This window comes from Danio rerio, chromosome 25 (genome assembly GCF_049306965.1).
Source record: "Danio rerio strain Tuebingen ecotype United States chromosome 25, GRCz12tu, whole genome shotgun sequence".
Taxonomy (NCBI): domain Eukaryota; kingdom Metazoa; phylum Chordata; class Actinopteri; order Cypriniformes; family Danionidae; genus Danio; species Danio rerio.
In genome coordinates this window covers 14,757,506-14,769,859 of record NC_133200.1, presented here as the reverse complement: position 1 = coordinate 14,769,859, position 12,354 = coordinate 14,757,506, and the positions used below count along the sequence as shown (strand labels likewise).

At 34.2% G+C, this 12,354-nt stretch overlaps 1 protein-coding gene across 2 annotated transcripts in view; it reads left to right on the top strand.

Moving 5' to 3' along the window:
- mapk8ip1a (mitogen-activated protein kinase 8 interacting protein 1a) overlaps nt 1–12,354 on the top strand; it is a 37,433-nt gene that overhangs the window by 6,127 nt on the left and 18,952 nt on the right. For both annotated transcript variants that reach the window (NM_001351666.1, XM_073941660.1), the window contains 1 exon segment: nt 1,949–2,251. In NM_001351666.1, coding sequence (NP_001338595.1) covers nt 1,949–2,251 — 303 coding nt within the window.

Sequence of the window (12,354 nt, the reverse complement as noted above, 5' to 3'; positions counted from 1 at the left end):
AAACGGGGCTAATAATTCAGGGGGCTAATAATTCTGACTTCAACTGTATATATACTGTTTATATATTCCCTCTATCAAAGCCAAACACATCTGACTTTTTATCGTGTAATTCTTCATTTAGTCACTTAAACAAAAATACTTTATGTAAGTATTCACAATATTTTCATGCATTGATTAGCATTTTAACGTTTATGCTAAAATTTGGCATTATTAGCCTATACGTAAATGTTAAATGTCAAATTCAGTCACATCTGAATTGTCATGGATATTGTTGTCTATTCATCTGAACTTAAACAAAAATCCTTTATGATTTCACAAATGTTTGTATCCAACAGTCAGCATTATAACATGTTTGAACTGTTTCGCCCAGTTTAGCTTAAAAGGACAGTTCAACCTAAAGTTAAAAATTACTTACTATTTACAAACCCCCAACTGGTTCTATACCCTTTTGAGTTTCTCTCTTCTGTTGAACACAAAAGATATTCTGGAAAAAACCTAACTGTTGTCATTAACTTCCATAATAGGAAAAACAAACAATAAGTCAATGGTTACAGGTTTTTAGCTTTCTTCAAATAATTTTCTTCTGTGTTCAATGAAAGAAACAAACAAACAAAGACCAGCTGGTTTGGATAAAGCAAAGCATGACTAAATAACTTATATGTAATATAAGAATAACAGCATATGTATTTTTCTGTAAACTATCCCTTTAACTGAACTAAAATTCTGTATATGTCAGATCCAGCTGCAAGTGGCTGTCTATTTATAATCACATTTAGTCATTTAGCAAATGCTTTAGTCCAAACTGACTTACAAATTATATTTATCATAGATATCATGGTCTTAAATTAAACCAAAATCACAGTATTGTAACTTCACATCCTTTTTTATGCAATAATTAGCATTATTACATTCATAGGGTAGTTTAGCGTAATTGCCTCTGACACTGAGAAATTAAAAGGTTCTCCCTGTTTATCATAGACAATTAGACATCATCATTTAGCCATTTAAAAATGATCATACTTTCATCCTACATATCATAGTCTAACCACAATGAAGAAAGAAACCCTGCATTCATCATTTCACAGTATTTTTGTGCCAAAATTAGCATTAAAAATAAAATTAGCATGGCAGTAGCTAAACTGTAAAAAATGCAGGGTTCCACACAATTCATTCATGTCGTCCCAACAAAAATTGAAGTTAATGTAACAAATTGAAGTGCATTGAACTTAAAACAATTAAGTTGTCACAAAAAATCTCAAGAATTGTGTTGTTTCAGGTCATTTTAAAAAATTAGTTTAAACAAGCAACCAAAATTAATCTTTTTGAGTGTGTTTTTTTTATTTCACTAATAAATTCTGCATTTATTATTTAACATTTTGTTATGCGATAATTAGCATCTTAGCATCACTGTTTATACCAAGTTTTTAAAAAGGTGCATGTATAGATTGTCATAACTGAATATGCTATACATTCTAAAATGTTCATCACAGTCTAGCCATAAAGAAAGATCTCGTATGATTTCAATAACAATCTAACAATTAACAATTTAACGTAAACATTTATGCCAAAAAAAGTATGTTTAATAGAATGAAGCAGATTAGCATAGTTGAGCATGTCAAAGTGGTTCATCATCCTCCAACCACTTTTTAAAAATTCCCTCATTTACAATTGCCCAACATTTTAATCCCGCAATTAGCATCACAACACCAAGACAGCCTGCGTTGTTATATTTGAACATGCTATAAATCCCCCTGTAAATCCTGCGTGTCATGTCAGGGTGTGTTTATTTGCCTCTTGTCGTGTGTGTGTGACACGCCTCATTGTTCTCTGGGATTGAATTAGCTTTTCCTCGCAGCCGAGGGAGAGCCACAGGCTGGTGATGTCACCACAGCACTCTGATTGGCCGCCCTTGCCTGACTGCAGCTCCTCTGCTTTCTGCTCTCTCCAGGATCACATGACGCGGCCAACCAATGGCGCGGCGAGGAGCGGCCGGAGGAGGGAGGCGGTGGAGCTGCAGGCTGAGATGCTCCACTTGGACCTGATTGATGCAGAGGGAGGAATCCAGGAAGAAGAGCGGGACGACAGGCGGCCTTTTGATGCCATCGATGACAACCATAAGGAGGAGCGGGGCGCAGGGCCGCCTGTCATTCTGCCTCAGCTGAAAACACTCACTCCTGCTAACGATATGGATACTTACCGGCCTAAAAGACCGACCACCCTCAATCTTTTCCCCCAAGTGCCAAGGACCCAGGTGAGGCGGATGCTTTGGCTTGATGTTTTAAGGCGGATGGATGATATTAGTCATTCTTTTTAAAAGAAATCTGGTTATTAGTATAATTCAGAATGATGAGATGTTGAGTGTGTGTTTGGTGGGTATGCAAATTTTTTGATACTCTCGACTGGTGATGCTGATGACGTTTGGGTTTGTGGCCCACCTGCTATGAATCACTGTTGTCCGCCCTCGGTGTGTAATGTAATCTGGCAGGAAAAAGCCCGAGTGGATCATTAATGTTGACCTGTGAGGGTCAAACAGCAGGGGGCGGCACTTTGATGGGCCAGTTTGAGCAAATTATAACGAGGTGGGAGTAAAAACAAACGTTTTTGCAAGGAATGTTGGTGGTGTTTTTTAAATGTGTGTGGAATAGAGTGACGTTTTTGGGCTTACTTGTTGATTTTTGGTTTTGTTAATGCCAGAGGTGGATGGTGGATGGTGTTATACTCGTAGATCAGTGGGTATTTCTTGGCTGCTTAAAATAGGTTAACATTTGCATTACATTAACTTTATTGATCTAAAAAAATACACTGAGCCTTTGTGGCTACGTGTCAGAAATGTGACTGTCTAGATGAAAAACATCCATATTTCAGCAAAAATATCACGAATTTTATCAAAAAATATGATGATATTAGAGTATTTTTTAGGAATACTGAGAATTTTAACCAAAATATGAAAAAAAATATTTTAAAAAATGTTATATTGAATTTATAAGATAAATTATTGTATTAAAAATATATATTTCTGTGCTCAGTATATATGAGGACACCCCTCACAAATTTACAGGATGCTTTAGGGCTGGGCGATATGGCAAAAATGTAATCTTGATAGCTATTTTCAATATTGAATGATAACAATATATATTTCAATATGAGTTAAGGCTTCCAGATGTAAAACAGTATCCCAACAATGCCTGAAGCCACACAAATTAGAGGGTCAATCAAATGCCATAACATAGTTTTGGCCGGTAAATTTTTGGTGGCTGAAAATTCGGTACGTCTAATATTCATACATTTTTAGATTCCCCCTTTTACATTTCTGTTGTGCAGTGCTTATCATTGTTATTGACATAAATTTTATCGCGATTCAATATAATATCATTTATCCACCCAGCCCTAGGTTGCTTAATAATATTATATTTGTGCACATACCTTAGGTTAGTCAATACTGAAGCCAAATCTGGAGCTAATATAACAAAATAACTTACAATAATAATTTAAAAATGAGCCAAATTCATATGAAATAGAAAAATATGAAATAAAAATGTAAAAAGAGCAAAAATCAGGAGAAACAAAAAAATATAAAATTTTGTCTAAATTGTAATTTTTTTCTTGCAATACAGTTGAGGTCAGAAATATTAGCCCCCCTTTGAATCGTTTTTTTTTTTTTTTTTTTTCTTTTTCAAATATTTCCCAAATTACGTTTAACAGAGCAAGGAAATTTTCACAGTATGTGAGATAATATTTTTTCTTTTGGAGAAAGTCTTATTTGTTTTATTTTGGCTAAAATAATAGCAGTTTTTAAGTAAAAAAAAATTTAAAAATTAAGGTCAAAATTGTTAGACCCTTTTTTTGTAATAATAATTTTTTCTGGGTTTTCACCTTTATTTTTGATAGGACAGTATAGATAATTGACAGGAAAGCATGGGGAGCAGAGAGTGGGGAAGGATCGGCATTTTTTTCAATAGTCTACAGAACAAACCATCGTTATACAATAACTTGCCTGATTACCCTAACCTGCCTAGTTAACTTAATTAAAATAGTTAACCCTTTAAATGTCACTTTAAGCTGTATAGAAGTGTCTTGAAAAATATCTAGTCAAATATTATTTACTGTCATCATGGCAAAGATAAAATACATCAGTGATTAAAAATGAGTTATTAAAACTATTATGTTTAGAAATCTGTTGAAATAAATCTTCTTTCCGTTAAACAGAAATTGGGGAAAAAAGTAAACTGGGGGCTAATAATTCAGGGAGTTTAATAATTCTGATTGCAACTGTACTTGTGGATCATCGGGTATTTCTTGGCTGCTTAAAATAGGTTTACATTTGCAAACGATATATATATATATTTCAATATGAGTTAATGCTTACAGATTTAAAACAATATCCCAACAGTATCCTAACAAAATTAGAGGGGCGATTAAATAGCATAACATATTTTCGGCCGGTAAATTTTCGGTGGCTGAAAATTCGGTACACCTCTAATATCAATTCATATCCCATTATTGCACATTTCTGCTGTGTGACTGGCTCTTAAATCAATATAGAGTAAAAAAGTGCAGAGCTTATCATTGTTAATGACATAAATTTTATTGCGATTCAATATAATATTGTTTATTTGCCCAGCTCTAGGATGCTTTATAATATTATATTTGTGCATATACATTAGGCTAGTCAGTACTGAAGCCAAATCTGGAGCTAATATAACAAAATAACTTACATTTGATAACTTATAACAAGAATGGTTCAAAAATCAGGACAACCAAATTTGTATGTTAGGGAAAAATATGAAAAAAGTAAGTTGAGCAAAAATCAAGAAAAACTAAAACTAAATAAAATTTTGTTGAAACTGTAATTTTTTCTTGCAATATTTCACATTAACTTAACTTTATATTTCTGAAGTATAAAATAATTCTAATATATATATATATATATATATATATATATATATATATATATATATATATATATATATATATATATATATATATATATATATATATATATATATATACGTTTAATGAATCTTTTTGGTTAAAATTGTCCAAATTTTATTACCTAAATTCAATAAGAAATTAATAAAAAATAATCTCAGAATATGATATTTTCAGAATTGTATCAATAATACAGTATATTTCAAATGTTGAAAGCTAAATAAATACAGTGATAACTAATTTTAGCACATGTAGTGCATTGATGTTCAAACTGTTGCAAGAAAATAAGATAATATCAGAATTTGAGTGAATAAGTGATGATATCCAGGTTAGGTTTTAACTTGTTGGTCTATTTTATTATGTTAGAAGAGGCTTTTTTTAATTCAAGAGAATGTTTCTCCGCTGCATATAAGACATTTGCATTACATTTACATTATTGATCAGGGAAAAAGAAAGCTGTTGAGCTTTTTGAGACAAAATGACCAAATAGACATTTAGAAATGTAACACTGATTTATGCAAAACACACCCTTGTCCAACCCTTAGATGAAAACCGAGAGTGGCTTTATTATATTCTTTTGGGAAATACATGGTTTTATTTTTGGAATTTAGTTTTTATTAGAATTGTATAATAAAAATATGATGATATATTTTAGCAGAATCAAGATATCCATAGTTAGCAAGTTAGCAACATTGTGATATAAAGATTTTAGCATAAATATAGTTGAAGTCTGAATTATTAGCTCCCCTGAATTATTAGCCCCCATTTATTTGTCCCCAGTTTTTGTTTAACGGAGAGAAGTTTTTTCAACACATTTCTTAACATAATAGTTTTAAAAATTAGGCAAGTTATTGTATAACGATGGTTTGTTCTGTAAACTATCAAAAATATATGTAGCTTAAAAGGGCTAATAATTTTGTTCTTAAAATGGTGTTAAAAACATAATTTGGGAAATATTTAAATAAGAAAAAAAAATCAAAGGGGGTTTAATAATTCTGACTGCTGCTGTATTTCAGGCAGTAAAATAAAATCATTAATTTTTTATGCTCCTTAGGTACATTTTACCTTAACATTTGGTTGCTTGTAATATGAAATGCACAAATTTACATTAAAAACATTGAAAAACTTCATTTAAACATTCATTTTCTTACTTGGCTTAGTTTCATTATTAATCTGTGGTGGAATGAACCACTAACTTATCCAGCATTTGTTTTACGCAGCAGATGTCCTTCCAGCTAAAACCCATCACTGGGAAACACCCATACACTCTCATTCACACACATACACTATGGACAATTTAGCCTGCCCAATTCACCTACCATTTCTTTGGACTGTGGGGTAACCGGAGCACCCGGAGGAAACCCAAATGAACTACTTTCAAACTGAATGAACTGATGACACAAAGTGACAGAAGTAAATGAAAATGATAATAAATGCTATTGAAATACATTTCAGGTAAATCATCTCCATCCATTGCTTCTCTTTCAGTCCTGAATTGCGTCATGGGTATTGACCCTGAATGACTGAATGATGTAATAACAGCCCAGCACTTGTGTCTCCTCAAAAGACTTAAGCCCAAACTGTGCTGAACTCAAACTGACCTTTTTCACTTTTCTCCATTACTTAGATAAGGTTTTCCTTTGCCTCCTGCTATAATTTTTGACTTTGAGGTTATTAAAGTCAGTCATTCTAGAAGTAATGGATTTATGTGCTTCATATGTCATACTCAGTGCAGTTTGAACTAACAAATAACTATTTGTCTTTTCGTTGAACGCAAGGGGAGATATTTAGCTGAAAGCTCCAGCTGCTCTATTACATTGAAACTGCATAAAAAAGTACTTTCCTTCAGATCTACAGTTTTTTAAATGATATATCTTATTCTTTATTTATTATAGGTCAATAATACAGGTTTTCAACATCGTAAATGATTTTTGGTTGAAGTTTGCAGCTAAAGTACTCATTTAACACGATCCTTTTGTTTTGCAGAGTAATTGCGTAACAATGTTTACCATCTTAAGGCATTAGTGCTGGATTGCCTGAGTATCTAAATCACCGGATATATTGTAACCATTGGTTTTATTGTAATTATTACGATTGGCAACAGCACACTTGTCTGGTATTTTATGGTGATTGCGAGGTTGACATGAGTTGCTGGTGTTGCTACACTCTCAGATATTGTATAATGACTCCAAACAGGTTTTTTCAGCAATTCCAGAGATGTGATTACATCAGAATCTTTGCACGTGTATGATATTGAACTTCAGCCAAAATATGGTTTTGATATGTTACATTTTTATTAAAACAAAAGTTAATATTATTTTAGCAAATCATGATAATGAACTTCAGCAAAACTTTGATGAAATCAGAATAGAAAATTATATCATTGTGTTAAAATATGATAAATGTCAAACATTTTGCTGAAATATCACCATGGAATTGTATCAAAAATACTGTTTCATAATAACAGGCATAACACGAATAGCATACGTGATTTTTAGCAAAATATGATGTTGAACTTTAGCAAAAGAAAAATGATATCAGAATAAAGTATATCATATCCAAATGGTACTAAAAATATGACAATCTCAACATTTTTTTCTGAAACATTTTGGAATTTTATTAAAAATACCATATACAGTTGAAGTCAGGATTATTAGCTCCCCTGTTTCCCCAATTTCTGTTTAACAAACATAAATGGCCCACGGGCCGGCAGTTTGATACCCCTGCTCTATGCAATATAGAGGCTTATTTATTGGCATTGATGGTTTCAGGAATTCATTCATTCATGATTTTATGCTACATGAATTATGCTACAAAATATTTTAAGACATTTTTCTGAAAAGTTATTTTTTGGCACCCAAAATGGCTCAATGATATCACTGTTAAAAACTCCCTGTATTTTTAAGAGTGAATGAATGTTCTTGATTAAACCATGAACGACAATAAAGAACCTTTATTTTTAAATTCGCAGTGTAAATAAAAGCAGCCTTTTTCTTGAATGTTTTAGCACACTGAATCATATCCAGGTCAGCAGACTGCTTCATGCCTAGAGAAGATGGTGGATGACTGTAAATGTGCTTCCCTGTCTTTAATCTCATAATCTTGGCTTGTCGAATCTCTAAACGTCTGCAGCATTGGCACAGCCGCAGGGCTCAAAGGGCATTTGAGGAATTAGCAAAAGAGCCTTTCCGTAGTGAATAGAGTTATTGGGTAATACAAGTAAAACTGTGAGAAAGTCTGCTCTAAAAATACCCACATTTGTGACGGAAATATTTCAGCTCGCAGCTTAGAGGAGCGAGTGTTGGCTGAAAAACACTTAGATCAATGTGAAGTGCTGTTGACAACCTTGTTTATATTAGGTCTGTGGTGTGACACATCGCTGAGCAAAATGGAATCGTAAAGAGTTCATTAAAATGTTGCGCAAGATTTTATTTAGATTTGTGTACAAAATCACATCATACAACTTTATTTTGGAACCCGACAGTTGTGTTTGTCAAAATTTGACCCAAATGCTTGAAACAACCCTGCATTTTTACAGTGTACATTGCTTTTTTGGTGAGCCTGTGCAAATTGTAGTCTCAGTTTCTTGTTCTTAGCAGACAGGAGTGGCATACATTGTGGTCATCTGCTACTGTAGCCCATCTGGCTCAAGGTTGTGTTGTGTGTTCGGAGATGCTCTTCTGAATACCTCGGTTGTAACGAGTGGTTATTTGAGTTACTGTTGCCTTTCTGTCAGCTCGAACCAGTCTGGCCATTCTCCTCTGACCTCTGGCATCAACAAGCCATTTGTGCCCACAGAACTGCCGCTCACTGGATATTTTTGCTTTTTCGAACCATTCTCTGAAAACCTCAGAGATGGTTGTGCATGAAAATCCCAGTAGATCAGCAGTTTCTGAAATACTCAAACCAGCCCGTCTGGCACCAACAACCATGCCACGTTCAAAGTCACTTAAATCCCCTTTCTTCCCCATTCTGATGCTCGGTTTGAACTGCAGCAGATCCTCTTGACCATGTCTATATGCCTAAATGCACTGAGTTGCTGCCATGGGATTGGCCGATTATAAATCTGCGTTAAAAAGCAGGTGGACAGGTGTACCTAATAAAGTGGCCGGTGAGTGTATCACTTATACAAGCAAAACAAAATTAACGAGTTACATTACATTAACAAGGGTATTACTACACATTAACCAGTTTAATACACATTAATATGTCTATTATTATACAAGTGTATGTTTTTTTTTATCTGACAATATTATGCTCAACCTTTTTAAAGCAGCATGGATTCTGATTTCTGATTGGCTGTTGATGTTTTTATCTATCATCAGCTAAGAATAATATTTTGGAAGGTGATTATAATGATATTTTTTGGGTTTTATAACTCCTTTGTCAAATATATGTAGTGTACCAAAGCAGTTTTTAGTTGAACATTAGCTCTTTTTATTAGCAATTCATTAGCAAAACATCTACATGAAAATATAAACACAGTAGTACTATAGTAGCGTATAGTTTTTATTGATAGTCATTGTTCTCAGATTTCTCTCAGTGTCAGTTAGCGAGCCGACAGTAATAGACTAACACAGACTCCGATTATTACACCAGATAGTGATGATGAACTATCCGAATCGAATTCCACCCATCTGCTTCCTTTGCAGATACTGTTTTTAGAGTCGCTGGATAAGAGCCTCATCTCAGCCATCTGTGTCTTTCTTCCTCCTCCGTCACCAGCACTACTGTGTGCTCCCATCCACCCACTCTCACACACACACACATACCAGCGCCTGCATCATCGATGGGCGTATTGCAATTAATTTGTTAAAGGGCACCTATTATGCAAAATCCACTTGTACATGGTGTGTGGACAAATGTGTTTGACGAACTACCTTACATCGATAAAATCCAACTACAATACTCCTTACTTTTTATATGCCAATTAAACCACACCAGTCTTATTTGACTTATGCTTTTAATTCTGTTAGCATTGTGACATCACAAAGCTTAGGACCCGTCCCAGAGCTGATGACTGATAGTCCTGCGTTACCATAATCTTATGGCTGCATCTAAAATTGCCTACTAATCAGTAGGTACTGCATTTGAATTTTTATTTACCACATGACTGTTCTATGTAGTATGAATGGAGTTCGGACGTACTACATCTGCCATTTTCATATTGATCACATGACCCACCCACGTCAGTTGTGTCTCTTCACTTCCATTCATGAATTCGTTCGCATGGCATCATGCGATAGCATAGCGGCCATCGGATGCACACCTCAGAATCTCGCCGGTTGTAGTTGTTCATCTGGGTACTTCTTACATACTGTTTTTCGAATTTTATGAATACTGTCATACTGTGTTTAGCATACTATATAGTGTGGAAGTAAGCAATTTCAGACGCAGCCTTTGGGTTGTGTTTGTTTGTTTGCTGTCTTCCATTTTTTCCCCCTGTTTGACGATGTCAACTAGAGCTGTGCCATAAACTGAATTCAATTTTGATTTTGGCCAGTGATTATGAAAAAAAACAATCAAGATAAAATTATTTGAGTCATATTCCAGCCTATCCAGCAATCCGTATTTATTCTTTTGCATTCGTACATGCAAAAATGTGTCTCTTAGAGATCATTTGCATTGTTTGTTATGTAATAAATGAACATAAAGAGTTGAGAAAAAAATACATGTATATCAGTAACCGAATCCAGGCTGCCGTGTGGACAGCAGTTATATTCCTGCTGCCGACTACAGTGTTTCCTCTAAGATTTTTTTCCAGCTGTGGCGGCAGGCCTTTTTTTACACAGATTTACCAACTACCTGTGGTGTTATTTCAAATGACAAGTGTCCTAAGCGCAGTATTAGAAGTCGAGATTGCATTTATGTAATAGCCTACGAGCATGCAGATCTCTTTGCTTGCGCGCCGATTTCCTCTGCTCCTGCACAAAACCTCTTGGACACCCCCTCAAATAGCCGTTTCAAGAGCGCACAGATCTTCATGTGCGCTCTCAAATAAACGCTGCTGAAGTGCGATTTATTGCATTTATGTAACGTGTATGTCTCCAACATTTATTAGATTTGCTAGGAATATTCATGAATGTATCCAATACCTACAGAGCGGTATTAATGTGTCCTGAAGTAAAATGAAATGGGTATACATCGTGTTTGCTGGCCTCACACATCACACACCTGTCTGTCAGACAGCCAGTCAGTCTGCACATAACCTTGAAGGTTTAAACAAATGACGCAAAGCACTGTGGTTAAAAAAAAAAGTTTGCGCTGTTATAATTCACTAACCTTTTAATAAGTTTTGGTGCAATTATTACCCGCTATTAAAAAAATAAAATGTTGAATGAGAAGCTGTAATGTTGCCGTGGCGGAATGAATTTTGGCATGGCGCCCCACCATGGAAGAAGGAATGATGAAACATGGACTATATGCTTATCATTATTAATCAACCAACAAAAGATAAAGACAAAATCACTCACTGATCCTGACTTTTATACAGTGAAGACGATGCTTAAAGCTTATAATTTTTATATTTCTTTATTTATAATATAACTGATCTGGTGAGCTGAAACGTAACAGACACATTCTGAAGACACCCATATCTTGTTAAAAAGGGGCATAATTGTTTCCCTTTCAGTTTCCCTTTTCAGATAACCAGCCTACTGTTTTCTCTACTTATTTGAACTGAGAAAAATCTCAATAGACAGTTGTCCTGTTTAATCATGGCACACATTAATTAAAGTACATTTTTTAGAGATGCAGCAAAATGGAACATCTGGGCCAAAACCCAAAGTTTTGGATGCACTTGGCCTTTATAATAATTATTTATTATTTCATTAAATTCTATAGTTTTGTTAAACTTTTTCTATTTAATTGACTTTGATTATATTGATGTCAAAAATGCAATCAAATAAATTAACCATATTTTATTGACAATGAACAAATCAAGCAGACTTGGAATATATTTACAGACCAGAATATTGAGCAATTTTTAGCTTTTTGAACATGGCATGCATGTTCATTCGCATGGCACAATGAAATGAATAGGTTTCATAGTGCAGCACTTCCCGCATCTGGTGTGAAAGCCATTTCCGTGCAATGTGCAATGTACGCAGCATAACCCTTTTCGGATCATATTTTCAGCCATTTTTCATTTTCATCCTAAACCCAAAAATGTCATACCCGATCATTTTAGACAGGCAAAGATTTGGTCCTTCCACAAATATATAATAGATTTTTTTGACCATTATAGACCACAATATAAACATTATGATCATGATCATTATGATCATGTTTACATGAGTGTTACAACACGCTGTGAACATATATTAGTACAATTTGTTGTTTGCTTTCAGCAACTGAGCGTTTATATGCAGATACTGTGACGTGGGATGTTAGACTGAGCAAGTGGATGATGGTGATGATATTTGA